Source organism: Podarcis erhardii (genome assembly GCF_964252035.2).
Source record: "Podarcis erhardii genome assembly, chromosome: 12".
NCBI lineage: Eukaryota > Metazoa > Chordata > Lepidosauria > Squamata > Lacertidae > Podarcis > Podarcis erhardii.
Genome location: NC_138513.1, coordinates 51,642,046 through 51,658,958, shown reverse-complemented (window position 1 = coordinate 51,658,958; position 16,913 = coordinate 51,642,046). Strand labels below are relative to the sequence as shown.

General features: G+C 45.1%; 1 protein-coding gene across 1 annotated transcript in view; it reads right to left on the bottom strand.

Annotated features, from left to right (window-relative positions):
* CNTNAP2 (contactin associated protein 2) overlaps positions 1–16,913 on the bottom strand; it is a 1,010,375-nt gene that overhangs the window by 258,332 nt on the left and 735,130 nt on the right. The window contains exon 12 of the mRNA XM_081881791.1: positions 11,944–12,063. Coding sequence (XP_081737917.1) covers positions 11,944–12,063 — 120 coding nt within the window. The remainder of the gene's footprint in view (positions 1–11,943; positions 12,064–16,913) is intronic.

Below are 16,913 nucleotides of genomic sequence, written 5' to 3'. Positions count from 1 at the left end.
CCTCCTTTGGGGGTGGGCCTGACGGAGCAGGGAGGCTTCCCTCAGGTCCACTCCCAGGATACTTAAGATGCTCTGCCCTTGTCATGCAACGTTTTCCTTTTTAAAGGGAAGTTCCCTTATTCTGAATAGAATTCCTTGCAAGAAGAGGGAAAAGTTGACAGCTATGGTCATGGCATCTAGTTTCTTCCTCATCAGATCATTTAAGCATTGGATATACCTTAGTCTTGGGTGGAGGGGAGAGTGATAGTCTCTGCCTGCCCCTCCAAAGGTAGGGTATCCCATTAAAAGGATCCAGGAGGAGCTGCTTTCATCCAGGTGTCCAGCACCCCTCAAGGCGGCAGTCTCTGTGGGGGTCCCCCTATTTGTTGTAAGTCATTGGAATCCCCCACTGCTGAGTTGACCCCCATCGTTCTACCCGGACACTGAGGTCCAGCACCGAGGGCCCTCTGGCGGTTCCCTCACTGCAAGAAGCCAAGTTACAGGGAACCAGGCAGAGGGCCTTCTCGGTAGTGGCACCCTCCCTGTGGAACGCCCTCCCACCAGATGTCAAAGAGAACAACTACCAGACTTTTAGAAGACATCTGAAGGCAGCCCTGTTAAGGGAAGCTTTTAATGTTTGATGTATTACAGTATTTTAATATGTTTTTGGAAGCCACCCAGAGTGGCTGGGGAAGCCCAGCCAGATTGGTGGGGTATAATAATAAATTATTATTATTATTATTATTATTATTATTATTATTATTATTATTGGCATCACTTTGGGCAGTGAATGGTTGCCTATGCCAAACATCTTACATCTGTCATCAGTAAGGTTTTGGCCTTATTTGATCCAATCTAAGTTGTTGTGTCCATCATTCATAACCACTTGGGGAAGGTGCTACAGGGCTGGCTACAAAGCTACTCTTTCTGCACCTGTGTTCCTGTGCTCTACTTGGCAGATTGGGAGAGAAGCCTATAATTATCTCTCCCAATCTTATTGTCCCTGTTTTCTGCACAGAATTAAAGGGGGAGCAGAAATCCCTTGGGATTTTGGCCACATACGGAAATCTCACTGAAACTCTTAGTTGGAATTTGCAATATATTTGACAAACTAGAAGTGGAAAAGGAAAATGGACGCGGGGGGGGGGGGGTGTTATGAAGCTTCCAAATCAAGGCATTCTCTGCAATCAGGGTTATCTGGTACAACTATTGTGAACTATATAGTCAAGAAGACAAGGCTTTAAAAAAGAAGAGTGCAAATAGTTAAAGGTCACAGTTTAAGTAGAGCTGACTGGCCAGCAATTCTTCTTGTCCCACCATTAAAAAATAAATAAATCAGTGTGTCAGGAAGATGGGAGTGAAATTCATTTCAAAATGGGACTTGGGTGCTGTTTTGCAAGGGCTTCTAAAATGCAGTCCATTCTTCTCTTCCTCAGTGTACCTCCAACAGTTAATAATAGACGAAAGGCAAAGGTCTGTCTCCACCGGTGCTGCTGAGTCCCTTGTGAGGCCATATGGCATTTTGCATGAGCGCTAAATTCACTTAGCCAAGCAGATGTGCCATACAGTAGCTGAGCTTATTAAAAACACCAGAGCCGGTGTAAACACACTTTGGTCTATTCTCTGTTAATTGTCATCTCAATTAATGAGAAGCATATAGCTTTATCTAATATATGAAGATAAAGATTTATGCAAAATTATCAAGAGATTATTTTGACATTGTGATTCCCACACACCCCAGAAGCCTTTGCTAAATAATGTGGATATGAAGAATGCTAAGGTCAAAGGTGAGAGACATTTCAGTACCATTGTTTGCTGTCCTTGAAGCTACAGATAATTGCATCAACAAACATCAAAGGCAAAGGGAGACTTGCATTCTGCTTAAACTTAAGGAACTTGTTTAATATTTAGAGAAGCCTCAGATTTTTTTCTTTTTGCAGCACAAGCAACTAAATACATAGGTTAAGGCTTATCAATTGCTGGTCCGGGATACTGTTGAAATATGCCACATCTATCACTTGATATTTCATTCCTTATTACTAGATGCTTCATGATTTGCAGCTCCATGAGTAAATTTGGATTGATTTTTATGTGGACACTTATTTAAGGATACGCAGTGGGGTGGATTTGGGTCTTCTCACAACTCTAAGCTCCCACAGTTCTTTAGGGGATGCCATGATTGCTTTTTCACTGTTATTGTAGTGCTTGAAATGAACATGTGAATCTGCCACGTGTCTACTCAGAAGTAAGCCCTACTGAATTCAGCAGAGTGTACTCCCAGGAAAGTGGGTTTAGGATTGCTGCCTAAGAGTAGTAGAGAAGCAAAAGTTTGAATGAGGGTCCTCCAGGTTTTTGTGTGTTGCAGAAGTAACAGATACAATTCACTTAAACAATGGGGTGGGTATTGCCCTTGGCAGACCTACAAGCTCATGCTGGGGATTTTCAGACCTGAACAGGTCCCGATTCTGCAGCTGAGTAAGTCTGTGCCCAGAGTGGAATTTTACTGCTACACAGGAATGAAGGAAGCAGAGCAAGGGGCCAGCAGGGAGCTGCCAACTTTCCTCTTCCTCTCAGATGGACAGGCTGATGCAAAAAATGAAAAAGTTGTGAAAAAGTTTTTTTTAACATCTCACATCTTCTCATTTTTCAGCTCCATTCCCCACTCCCCAATAATTGTTTGTTCAGTCATAATATATATGCACCCTGCAATATGTTAGATGCTCACTGAAGTCATATATGGAAAGGAACCAATATAGTATAATTGGCTCCAGTCGTACGTTTAAAAATAAGCAAAGGCAAGCAGATGGGTCCGCCACAGGAGGCCCCAGGTATCTCCTGTAATGAGATGGAGTTCTGCAGGTATCTGGAGGCTGCTGATTAGTTTAATGCTCATAAGACCTATTTTAAGCACAAGGCAAATTTCACAGAATAAAAAGATCACATATTTAGCAATTTACCACTATACGGTCCTTGTTCTCAGGAAGGAGTGGGTCTCTCACAAAACAAGTGGGGGGGGGAAGCATTTTGCTTCCCTCTTTTGTGGCCCTTAAAAGACACTGCAGGGGCAGACAGTTTGCTTTCGCAACATGACAATTATAAACCTCAACCGATTAAGTATGATCCATGCACAGAGGTTGGAAGTGGCAGAAGGAACATTTCTGGGTGCTGAAACGCACAACAGGAAGTGCGCTATTCTACCTCTCACATCCACAAGCAGGACAGGGGTCGAGTATGCACTAAAGATCCCAGCACATGCATGATGTGGTTCAGGTATACTGCTGCCGCATGAACACAGCCAGGCCCTTTCCAGTTAGAGCCACATGGGGCTTCATTGCAATCGGCTGGACACGGCCATCACGAGGAAGGGCTAGTTCATGCAATCTAAAAAACAAAGTAGTAAAGTTGTTTATGGGCTGCACCATTGCTGCAATGAGGTTTCATAATCATCATCATAATAGTAACAATAATAGTAATAATAACAACAGCAGTAATTCGATTTTTATCCTGCCCTTTCTTCCAAGGAGCCTGGGGCAGCAAATGCATCCATAATAAAGCATTTTTAAAGCATTCTAAAAACAATTGCAACATTCTAAATACTGTTTAAAACATTCTCTCATTTGGAGGGGGGCGCTAGGGGCGCCTTGGAAGATGGCTGACAATACCATCTCTCCAGCTCACACGAGGTAATTAAGAGGCTGATATGGGAATAAATCAGCCTCCCAAAATTCTTCCCGAGGAAGGGAAGATGCAGCATCGTCCGCGGTTGCCCATAAATCACCCCGAGTTTGAAAGAAGGAGGGGGGAGGGCACTGGACGGAAAGCCCTCGAGTGAGCTTTGGATCTCCCGGACGCTGCTTCTGAGAGCGACGCTAGTTGCATTACTTAAGATAAAATATTGGATATAAAAGTAATTGCACATGTTTCGAGCGAAGAAAAGGGTATATCAGATGCTTATTAAGCCTGTCACTGAGAGGTTAAGAGTGATGGAATGGACTATACAGAAGAAAACATCAATGAATAACAGCTATGTCGGTATGTTGAAACGGAACGAAAAGGAGGGGGGAAGCTTCTTCTTCTTGTTATTACGATATTACCTAACAACCCCTTCCCTAGAAGAACCGTCACATGACTGATAGCAAGTGAGATTGGAAAATAAACTGTGTGGAAATAACTAAAGGCTTTGTTTTTTGGAAGATCTGGAAAGAAAATGAAAGGCTCTCCTGTGACACAGTTCTTAATCGGGATTCGCCATTATGAGACAGACTATGTTGCGAGATTGATAGTCAGAGGGGGAGGGGAGCCATTGCTCTGTTATCATGTTTGGATTGTAAATTTGACTTGGAAAAATCTCCTCTGGAAAGACTGATTTATGGTGCAACTGGTCTGGGAAAATTAATGAGCAGAAGCTTAGATTTTATTTCATTGGAACTGACAAGAATGGCGCATGCCAGCTGAGCAGGATTTTTGGATCAGCATGTGATGATTTACTGCAAACAAAAGACTTACCAGTTTTTTTTAAAAAAGGGAGAGCCTTACAAAGTTCACACAGAAACATAATAATTGCCTTAACTCGCTTCCATTCTTGGGCAAGGTGATTGAGCGAGCGGTTGCTGAACAACTCCAGGCATGCCTGGAAGAAGCGGACCATTTGGATTCCTTCCAGTCACGATTCAGGCCTCATCATGGGACTGAAACTGCCTTGGTCGCACTGGTCGATGATCTCCGGTGAGCTAGGGACAAGGGTGAAAGCCGTTTCCTAGTTCTGCTGGATCTCTCAGCAACCTTTGACACCATCGACCATAACATCCTTCTGGACTGCCTAGAGGAGCTGGGAGCTGGGGGCACTGTTATGCAATGGTATAACATTATGCGCCATGTCCAGAAAGTGGTGGTGGGGGATGAGTGTTCAGACCCCTGGGCCCTCACTTGTGGGGTGCCTTAGGGTTCCGTCCTCTCCCCCATGCTTTTTAATATCTATATGAAGCTGCTGGGAGAGATCATCAGGGGGTTTGGGCTGGGTGTTCATCAGTATGTAGATGATACCCAGCTCAACCTCTTTTAAATCAGAACCAGTGAAGGCGGTGAAGGTCCTGTGTGAGTGTCTGGAGGCAGTTGGAGGATGGGTGGCAGCTAGCAGATTGAGGTTGAATCCTGACAAGACAGAAGTACTGTTTTTGGGGGACAGGGGGTGGGCAAGTGTGGGAGACTCTGTGGTCCTGAATAGGGCAACTGTGCCCCTGAAGGACCAGGTGCGCAGCCTGGGAGTTATTTTGGACTCACAGCTGTCCCTGGAGGCGCAGGTCAATTTTGTGTACAGGACAGCTGTGTACGCAGGCTGAGACCCTACCTGCCCACAGACTGTCTCACCAGAGTGATGCATGCTCTAGTTATTTCCCACTTGGACTACTGCAACATGCTCTATGTGGGGCTACTTTTGAAGGTGACCTGGAAACAACAACTAATCCAGAACTCAGCAGCCAGACCGGTGACTGGGAGCAGTCGCCGAGACCACATAACACCGGTCTTGAAAGACCTACATTGGCTCCCAGTACGTTTCTGAGCACAATTCAAAGTGTTGGTGCTGACCTTTAAAGCCCTGAACAGATTCAGTATACCTGAAGGAGTGTCTCCACCCCCATTGTTCGGCCAGGACACTGAGGTGATTAGTCAACAAGGCACAAGGAAAATGAAATCTTATAAAAGCAACTTATATTTATCAGTTAACATGCAGAAACTCACAATTTACTTAATACCTGTGTCAGATTTTCATGCCCTGTTGAATTACTTAATTAACAATCTCTATCAAGCACCCAGTGGTTAAAGGGAAAATAGCAGAGAGTTATTCACTGCTCTGGTTCAACACTTTTTCTTCTTAATGTGGATTGTGCTAGAGAATTTCCCAGTGGGCTGTGTCTTTAGATTCTGATCTGTAGTCAGTCTGTCAGGGCAAAAGTCAGACTCTGTCCAGCAAGCAAGAAGCAGGTTTTGTTAGAGAAGTGAACTCTTTATTCCTCTTTTCCCTTTGACCTCTCCTCAGTGTCCCACCACCGATCCCTGGGCTCTGAGCCGTCCTCCTCTGGGGTTTCCCTTGGGGTTTCCCCTGCTGCTGCCTCCCACCACTCCTTCTTCATCTAGCCAGTCCCTGGCAGTCTGGCAGGATTAATCCCATTGTGATAAAATAATAGAAATTACAAATAAAACCCATTTGGGATGAGTTTTGTAATTGCAAAATGAGAACAATACATGAAAATAAAATTTCACAAATATATTTATTTTACTGAATTTTGTATCAGAAACAAAAGCAGTCTGATGAAAGAACAAACAAACAGCCTTTCAAATATATTCAGAATGCTATCAAAAAAGGAAGCACCAGTATCTTCCAGGTTGGCAAATAAATTACTAGAGATGGATGAGGGGAAAATTTACAGTTGCACTCTATGTGCTGTAGCAACAATTCCCTTTTTCTCACAAGTTCTGTGGTAATACAATTTTCATTATTATTTTTTGTTTTGCTAAACGTCAAGGTCATTTTGTAACACTTTGTAATAGAACACATTACACTTTGCCCATTTCTGCAAGAAGAGAAAAATGTAATAACATTTCGCTTAAAAACAAGAATCATATTTAAGCCTTAACCCTTATTTCAAAAACTAAATTTCAATGCTGAGTTCTGAGAGATAGTGAAAAAAGGCACAGGCATCTATGATTTCTGTCTAGATGCTTTAAGTGTACATAGTTCATTGGCACTCGCATGCCAACAACGCAGAGCAGCGTGGAAGTCTCAATGTCTCAGACAAATCAGGAAATCTGGAGAGCTTATCATCTTCCCGCTCACCAAAGAAGCAGCATGCGGGCTTCAAAACCTGAACAGGCTTCTAGTAAAGCCTAGCCTCTGGTCAGCAACACAGTTCAACAGTACCTTCTGGTTATGCCAGTCCTAGACATTTGGTAAAGGTAAAGGTAAAGGGACCCCTGACCATCAGGTCCAGTCGTGGCCGACTCTGGGGTTGTGGCGCTCATCTCGCTTTCTTGGCCGAGGGAGCCGGAATACAGCTTCCGGGTCATGTGGCCAGCATGACTAAGCCGCTTCTGGCGAACCAGAGCAGCGCACGGAAATGCCGTTTACCTTCCTTATCTACTTGCACTTTGATGTGCTTTCGAACTGCTAGGTTGGCAGGAGCAGGGACCCAGCAACGGGAGCTCACCCCGTCACGGGGATTCAAACCACCGACCTTCTGATCAGCAAGTCCTAGGCTCTGTGGTTTAACCCACAGCACCACCCGCGTCCCAGACATTTGGTACATACAGATTTACAAGGAAAAGCTGCTGACCATCCTGTGTATATGAATACTTGGTGTGCTGGATTTTGTGGGTTCCTCCCAACCAGTGAAGAGAATTTTACTACAGACTGCTTCCGTGGATTTCAGATTGAGTGTAGCCACATTCCTTTCTGCTTGGCGGCATGTGACAGATTAAGGGGCCACCCAAATTCATTCCTTGTGGTTGCCCCCCTGTGGGCCACCAGCTCCTTGCTCATCCTATTTCCAGATCTTTTCTGTCCTCCCATGGGAAGTGCTTCCACATGTCCCTGCCCCTCACCCCCAAACTCCACCTCAGCCATGCCTTTTGGGGATACCCGATTCGGATGGGAAAGCTGCTTTGATGTCTGGGTTTTATGCATTTCTCCTCAGACAGGATTTCTGTAATGTTTGAAATCCACCTATCAGCAATGGAGCCACACACAGGCCTTTTAAATATTCCACACTGACAGAACAATCCTGACTATAAGTGTAACTTAGGTTGCCATAAATTACTCTAAACTCTGTTCAAGAGCCTCTAGGAGGGGCTTCTCCCGGCCGAGTCAGCAGGAAAGTTTGGGACTGAGTTTTGAGGTCCCATGGCTGAGCTGAACAGAGTTTGGAAAAGGTCTTGGCATGACCCTGCCAATCCCCAGAGATTACTGGCTCTTACTGCTCCAGTGTAATCTTTCACCAAGGGTTAAAGAAAGCTATGTAGGTTTTAAGTATATGGTTAATCATAGAATCATAGAATTATAGAGTTGGAAGGGACCCAAGGGTCATTTAGTCCAACCCCCTGCAATGAGGGAATCTCAACTAAAGCATCCAGGATAGATGGCCATCCAACCATGGCTGAATAAGTCTAATCCTATGACCAGTTCACAGAGTAAATTTTGATACTCCTAGTATTTACGTAGAGACTGGCCTTGTTCAAACATAAGGCTCATCCACACTTCTGTTTGCCCTGTGATTTCTAGGCATGGGTTCAAGAGGGGTGTTTCTTTTGTCCCACCACTTTCCTCAGGAAAACCTGCAGTTTACTGTTTAATTGAAATGAACGTCAACCAGGCTTTCTGCTGAATGGTGCTTGCTCCAATTCAGCAGTAAACCCATGGAACGCAGTGGATGAAAGAAAAGCCTCTCAGACCCCCGCCTAGGAATCATGGGGCAAATGGAAGAAATCACAAGACAAAGGGCCATGTGGATGAGCATGAGTTTGGGCAGGTTGTTCCTGCTGAAAAATTCATGCCAAGTCTCCAGACAGGGAGAACAGTGTGCTGAGGAAGCTCCCCTCCACTCTGGCCACACTTGGCCTTGTCAAAGCAAGTTCTCAACAAAGCTGTGGTATAACAACAAAACCCATATTGTATTTCATGTCTCAAGCCTTTTTTTCCACATACTATACAATGGGCTGAGTGCTTCTATGCTCCTTTGGGGAAAATGGGACCCAGGGGCTTTTAGGAATACAGAACACATCTCTTGGTCACAGGTGTCAAAAAACCATGATCACGGACATCAGTGTCAAAAAGCTCCCCATACTCTGTCATGAGCTGTGTCTGTCTGTGAAACAGAAAACAGGCTTGGCAAGAAAGGTACTTTCAACTGTGCCTTAAGATCCACATTAGCAGAGTGTGTGTGTGTGTGTGAGAGAGAGAGAGGGGGGGGGAGGGAGAAAAGATAAGATTGCTCCTCCAGCTCATTCATTGCTGACTCATTCCTTTGCAAAACCACATCTGGCAGAGCAAACAGGCAAGAAGTCCTGAATTTTTCATGTGAACAGTAGCAGCACTGCGAACTTGCCCTTCTCTCTCTAGGTAAATTAATTTAAAGAATTAAACATCAGAGCAGAACCATCCCCCAAAGACTGATTGGGGATTCAAGGAAGAATGCATCGTTCCCTCTTTTGTCTCTTTTTAAACACACTTGCCTCTCTTTATGGCTCTCATTATAGATCTTGCTAATAAATGAGCATAATGTGCCATTTCAACATGATTTTAAATGTTTCATTTCTTTTAACATTAATCTACTTTGAACTTTTATAGCTCTACAGATAGTAGGAAGAGAAAACACAAGCCAGCAAAAATAATCACCCCCCATCAGAGAGCAGAGCTTTTTGAAAAATCTCTCTCCTCCTCATGTGGAATGGTTTGATTCTCAGCTCTGCTGTCTGTCAACTTGACAAACAGCATCACTAGCAAAAGCAACTGAGTCTTGATGTGAGATGCCCAGGAGTCACTGCGTGAAGCGTTTGTTTCCTAAGGGCAGCAGGGCCTTGAGGAAGGAGAGGGAATAAAGAGGCTGCTTGTACAAGAAGGGGACAACGCAGAGGTAACAGCCCAACATAACCACATGGAGACGGGCACATCTTTTCACGCAAAGATGATTTGCACCATTAACACCCACAAACCCCTAAAGTGCAGCCTTTTATGAAAAGGCAGAGGTGGGGGGGGGGATCTTTAGAACCTTGACAACAAAATGGAAAAGTAAACCGCTAAAACAACCTCCACATGTATTCATTAAACACTCCCAGGGCTAAATAATTGTAAAGTCTATAAAAGCGCACATTTCGCTTTAGCAAAGTGACCATAAAATGGAAGGGAGAGCATTATGGTGAACAGTCTTAATGCAGGCACTCCATTTGACCCCTGACTAACGGATAGCAGTTCAGATGAAGGTAGAAGGGACAAATAGCAATAGCAAACATAATTGAAAAATTCAAGCTAATGTCTGTTTGGTTTGTTTGCTGCACATGGGCCCATATGCCTAAACCAAACTGTTGCCCTTTATCAGATAATACAAGCACACAGGATTTGTTTTTGTCTTTTTTTAAGGTAATTTTCTTATCCATCATCTTAGAGTTCTTCTTAGGGATTTGTGCTCTTGGGGATATATTGAACCACTTTTGCTTTCTAGTTTAAGCTCTGTGGCAGCAAGGGACCTTGAACCAGCATCCTCCAAGGAGCAAAGAAACTGCCAAGTCATCACAGTTCTCAAGTTTTGTTCAGAACTCTTATATGGGCAGCAGGAGAGGGGAGAAACTCCAAACTTCTGCTCCTCACTACATCGTCTTAAGCCGTACCATCTCAAGAAAGTGTCTGAGAACAGTATGGTTGCCATACTCTCCTCAGTGATTTCTCTTCTCGCCTGAGGCAGCAATGAACCTAGCAGGGAAACCAATTGTGCCTCACACACAGACTTAATTCTAAAAAGTGTAGCACCCCCTCCCTGCAAATTTGCTTTCTTCTCTCTCCTGCCTGTCTGTTCTCTCCCGTCTTTCCTATTTGGCTGTTCCCTGTTCTCCGGTTCCCCAGTGGCAGTTCCAAAGGAAAAGAGGCAAGCCAAAATCTACCTAGATATACCTACATATACCACAAAATGACATTTTTGTAATGGGTGTCATATGTTTTTAGACCTTCCACACATATCCCAATTTTTAAATGCAATGGCCAACTCTTCACGATAAGTGAATACAAAATTATGGGTTAACATAGTCATGGCTCTTTGAGTACCAGCTGTTCTCAGGGCTGTGGCATTTCACATCACTCTTGTGAAATGTTATAGTTTCCTCCTCTCACCATTCTAAAACAGGCTGAATGAGGGAAGATGAGGATACCATATGAGGTCTAAAATAACAGAGGTCTTCATGGCCCAGACTGGGTTTAAATATATGTATTTGTGAAGCAGGGCTCCTGTGGGGCATTTCACACAAATATAGCCAAGAGCTGATTCTGATACAGTCAAACCCCGGAACTTGAATGTAATCCATTACGGAAGACCGTTCAACTTCAGAAAGGTTCGAGTTCTGAGGCGCAGCTCCCGAATGGTTGCACTCAAGTAGAATGTGTGTCAGATGTTTGAGTTCCGAGGAACGTTCAGAAACCGGAACACTTAGTTCCGGGTTTTTGGCGTTTGGCAACTGAAATTTTCGGCAATGGAGCCGTTTGAGTTCTGAAGTTTGACTGTATCACAACATCAAAAAGTGATATAAAGACGGTCCTAGACAAAGGGGTGGGGCATAATACCATCTAGAACGGAAAATAAATCACACATACGACTTCTGCTTTACTATATATGTGTGAAACCTCCCATGATGCTTTGGGTTGAGCAAGGAGTTGGGATGAAGAAAGGAAGACATTTAGACTTGTCCCTATACTGACTGCTCAGTTTCTGTGTGGCCATAGATATGCCATCATCAGTAAATAGATCCTCATCAGAAAAATGGGTATATTAAACAGTGAGTTCATGTGGTTGTCTTGAGGTTCAATATGAGAGAGAGGGAGAATGAGAACAGGGTATCGAGGTACTAAAAAGCTTTGCTCTGACTACCCCCCCCCCCAGCTACCAACTTGTGGGCCACAGATGAGATTCTGCTATGGGAGAAGTGGAAGGAAGCAGCAGTTGGTTCTAGCAGGCCAACATGGAAGGCTTGCTGTTTCCCTCTCAGCAGGTACTTTTGTTGGCTTATTACAAATTCTCTTCTTCTAGGAATTCCTTGGCAACATAAGTGGGGTCATTCCATTTTAGCTTCAGAACAACCATGAGAAGTTAGGCTGAGAGAGGCAGGGAATGACTGCTATGTTGTGATTCAAATCTAGTAGTCCAATACAACATGGTTTCTCTATAAATAAAGGGAAGGATCAAGGCTATGCGCACACAGTGTAGTTACCTGTCATATTGCAGTGCACTTTCAAGGGTCCCAATGCGCCGCTGCCATCTGGATCTATCCAGTAGAAGCCTGTTGGTTTGCCCAAGTGTTTATATGCTTCACAAGAGAGTTCATAATTAGCTGAAACAAACAAAAAATAATGCTAAGTAAATCAACTGCCCTGAGATCCAGAAACATTGCATTCTTGGGGAAAGTCATAATACTGTAGTAATTGCAAAAGAATTGTAAAACAATTTATATACTGTAAAGAATTTAGTAAGTTAGTGGAAGTGTTTGTCATATGCTATTTATCATATGCCAGAGGAAACAAAATTTCTAAAAGATTTAACTCTATAAAATTGGCACAATTTCAAGATTGCAGTATGTAAAGGTGAAGGGACCCCTGACCATTAGGTCCAGTCGTGGCCGACTCTGGGGTTGTGGCGCTCATCTCGCTTTATCGGCTGGGGGAGCTGGCATACAGCTTCTGGGTCATGTGGCCAGCATGACTAAGCTGCTTCTGGCGAATCAGAGCAGCTCACAGAAACTCTGTTTCCCTTCCCGCCGGAGCGGTACCTATTTATCTACTTGCACTTTGACATGCTTTTGAACTGCTAGGTTGGTAGGAGCTGGGACCAAGCAACGGGAGCTCACCCCGTCACAGGGATTCGAACCGCCGACCTTCCGATCGACAAGTCCTAGGCTCTGTGGTTTAGACCACAGCGCCACCCGTGTCCCATTGCAATACATAGATCATTGCTATTTAAGAAAAATAAAAACTGATAAAAGGGAAACTTAAAACAGTATTATAAGATAAACCGCCAAACTGTGATTTGAAATTTTTGTTGTTGTTTTTGCTTTGACTATCAGGGTCATATCAACCACAGAAAGTAATAATAATGCTAATAATATACACTATAATAATGCTAATAATATACACTAGGGACGCGGGTGGCGCTGTGGGTAAAACCTCAGCGCCTAGGATTTGCCGATCGTCAGGTCGGCGGTTCGAATCCCCGCAGCGGGGTGCGCTCCCGTTCCTTGGTCCCAGCGCCTGCCACCTAGCAGTTCGAAAGCACCCCCAGGTGCAAGTAGATAAATAGGGACCGCTTACCAGCGGGAAGGTAAACGGCGTTTCCGTGTGCTGCGCTGGCTCGCCAGATGCAGCTTGTCACGCTGGCCACGTGACCCAGAAGTGTCTTCGGACAGTGCTGGCCCCCGGCCTCTTAAGCGAGATGGGCACGCAACCCCAGAGTCGGACACGACTGGCCCGTACAGGCAGGGGTACCTTTACCTTTACTTTATATACACTGGTACAATATGGAAGAACAGAGTTGATCAAAATATGTATTTACATTAAAATATACCAAAATACTACTACTAATATGCTATATACAGAAGGTTAAAAACCCAATATATATATATGTCAGAGCTGCCCGAGGTCCCAGCTCACAAAGGACCAACGCCAGTTCGTTGTTATACACAAAAGTCTTTATTGAAGTTCAGTTTCGATTTCAAAGCCGTGGCACGCAGCTCTACGTCTCAACTCTAGACCGCTGAAGCTCCGTCTGAATCTCCTCCCCCCAAACACCAGTTTAAGACTCTAGCCTTGCTCCACCTCTTCCTTTGCTCTTTCCTCCTCTGGGTCCTCCTGTCCACTGGGGTCTTGCCCTTTCTAGACTCTTCTGACGCTGAATCCCCTGAGTCTTCCCCCTGCCTCCGGCGGGCTTTAGGACCTGGCTCCCAATCCGGGTTTTCTGCTGTCCCACGCGCCTGTACATTTGAACTTGGCGCGCGCGCCCAGCCGGCAACCTTCCTTCTGACCGTTTCACTACTCCTGTCACTGCTTCCCCCCTCGGGGGGGGGGTAGCTGGACCTGACTTCCCCTCCGTTCCCTCACTCTCCGATGGAGGCGTGGCCAGCCCTGACTCATCTTCTCTCCCTACTGGAGGAGACGCTGGCCCTGATTCATGGGACTCTTCCCCCCCACTCCGCTCTGGTGGGGGAACTGGTCCTGATCTCCCGCTGCTGTTTTGGGAGTCCCCGCTAGGCCCTTGCTTCTGGTGTGTCCCCCCTGGGACCCCCCTTGCCCTGGCCATCGGCGCCCCCCTCTGGGAATCTTCTGAATCGCTGGAGAAGCTCATGGAATCTCTCGGGCCACTGTCATATTCCCCTACGCTGCCCTCCGATTCTTCCCCTTCGCTCTCCATTTCCTCTCTCCCCTGTGCCTCTGCTCCTGAGCCCCTGACAATATATATTACAAATGGTTAAGAGAATTAATTCATTTAAAAAAATAGTAGTAATAATAATTTTATTTTTGTAGCCCATCCATCTGACTGGGTTCCACAGCACCTCTGTGATTTGGCAAACTTAGAGGCTCGTCCGTGAGAAGATTTGTGATGGTGCACAGCTTCCTTGAAAGACAGCTGGCCACCACAACTTCCTTAGTGCTGCACAGTCACAAGGGTCAGTTTTAGGAGAATGCCCTCTTGTACAATCCACATATGGCAAAACTCCACAGGCCTGGCCTGCATCCTATCGAACGGTATGTCCTTAGCAGACAAGTAAAGCAGTGGGATTTCTTTAAAATTTGCGGTATGCAAATCTTTTAATAAAAGAAATGTTAGGGTAGAAAGTGTTTGTTGAAGGAAGCAGAGTTGAAAACCTCTGCTCTAGATTTCATTTGTTCAAAATGCTTGCAAACTACCACTTTGCTTTATCTCAGACCTCTCACAAAGGTCATCGGTGCTTGAGTTAGTTCTATGTGGCAAAGCTGGCCAGATCACAACCTATAAAATCCAGCTGCCTTATGTGCCAGCCACGGCTTTGGCCACTCCACTCCTTTCCCCGCTCTTGTCCCTGCCCAAATACTGCTAACCTGTTATGGCAATAGCTGTCTGAATACGGGGAAATTTTCATTGTCACACCGGTCACATGAACATCCAGTTGTGAAACATAAGATGTCTAGCAAAATTTGGCAGACCTTACATTTCCCCCACAGGGTTGGCAGGTTAGTGAAAAACAGAAAAGGGGCTCCCTCTGTCTTGGAATCCAAATGTCCTGCAAGAAGTCATTGTGCTGCTATTCTCCAGGCTCTTCTGTGAATAGAGCCCATGCACAACAGGAGGAGACAAAAAGGCTCAACAAGATATCCTAGATCTGTAGGCAACCTTCTTTGCACAGTAATATACTGGAAGACCAGCCCAAGAAGACCAGAAAGCTTGCTTGTATACAAAACACCCTGCACACTCCCTTCACACTCTGCAGGGCGCACCTCAGGGCCTTCCAGATGGGCTGCTTAATTGAGTTTGAGGGGAGGCTAGATGACACTGCTTCAAAGCAAGTGCTCTCCCACAGTTTCCGGTACATTTCCCCATCACTTTCCTTGCTGCAAAAGGCAGCAACAGACTTGAAGTGCATTAAACTGTAATTCTCAGGATTCTTGGAGGAAAATCAATTTTGCATGAAAATGATGTAAGTATACTATAGTGTAGTTATACCCACATAGATGAAGTGATAAAAAATTAACTTTTAATCTGCCAGTCCACAGTAAAATACAGTGGTGCCTCGCAAGACGAAATTAATTCGTTCCGCAAGTTTTTTCTTCTTGCAAGTTTTTCGTCTTGCGAAGCACGGTTTCCCATAGGAATGCATTGAAAATCAATCAATGCGTTCCTATGGAGACCGTCCGGGGACAGAGGGGAAGTGCCGCACGCCTTCCCCTCTGTCCCCGGACCTGTTTAAAGCAAGGGGCGGCGGGGAGAAGATTGCTTCTCCCCGTTGCCTGCCCCGCAATCTCCGGGGACAGAGGGGAAGTGCCACGCGCCTTCCCCTCTGTCCCCGGACCTGTTTAAAGCAAGGGGCGGTGGGGAGAAGATTGCTTCTCCCCGTTGCCTGCCCCGCAATCTCTGGACCTGTTTTAAAGCAAGGGAAGGGGCAGCGGGGAGAATCGCTTCTCCCCGTTGCTGCCCCTTGGTTCAAAAGGGGTCCGGGGAGAGAGGGGAAGGTGTCCAGTTCTGGGCACCACAATTTAAGCAGGATATTGACCAGCTGGAAAGTGTGCAGACAAGGGCACCAAAGATGATCCACGGTCTGGAAACCAGGCCTTATGAGGAAAGGTTGAAGGAGATGGGTTTGTTTAGCCTGGATAAGAGAATACTGAGAGGAGGTATGACAGCCCTCTTCAATTATCTGAAGGGCTGTCCCATGGAAGATGGAACAAGCTTGCTTTCTCCTGCTCTGGAGGGTAGGACTCGAACCAATGGCTTCAAGTTACAAGAAAATAGATTTCGAATAAACATCAGGAAGAACTTTCTGACAGTAAGAGCTGTTCAACGGTGGAATGGTTTGACTCGAAAGTTGGTGGACTCCTCTTCTTTGGAGGAATTTAAGCAGAGATTGGATGGTCATCCTTCATGGATGCTTTAGCTGGATTCCTGCATTGCAGGGGGTGGACCAGATGCCCCTTGGGGTCCCTTCCAACACTACAGTTCTATGAAGTGCCAATATCATTTACAGCTGGCAATTGCCAGCATTAAAAACAAGATACCCAGAGATTTACCAACTGCCTGCTGCAAAATTATTTTAAACCAGAATAACGCAAGTCTTAAAAAATTCCTGCATTTTTATTAGCACCTGAATATTAACCTCATTTGTTCATTGTCACATAATACATTACTTAAAAGCTGTGATTTTGGACCTCATTAAATTGCATGAGTCCCTTGGATCACCCACTTTTTTTCTAACAAAAGTACAAAACTTTTTCCAACATAGTATCATGTGCTCAGGAATTATGATGTACCAGGAAGGCTCTCTGATTAAAAAAGCATACCAACAGCCGGTGTACAATGCAGCTAATTGCAAGTCTTTATTTCGTTAATGGCGTCTAATCTTGCAGGAGGAGTTGCTCCTCTGCAAACAACTGTGACAGCTGCCTCCTATGATCTTTATGAGCTCATCTGGCTCTGTTCCATGCCCCATTTACCTTTGGA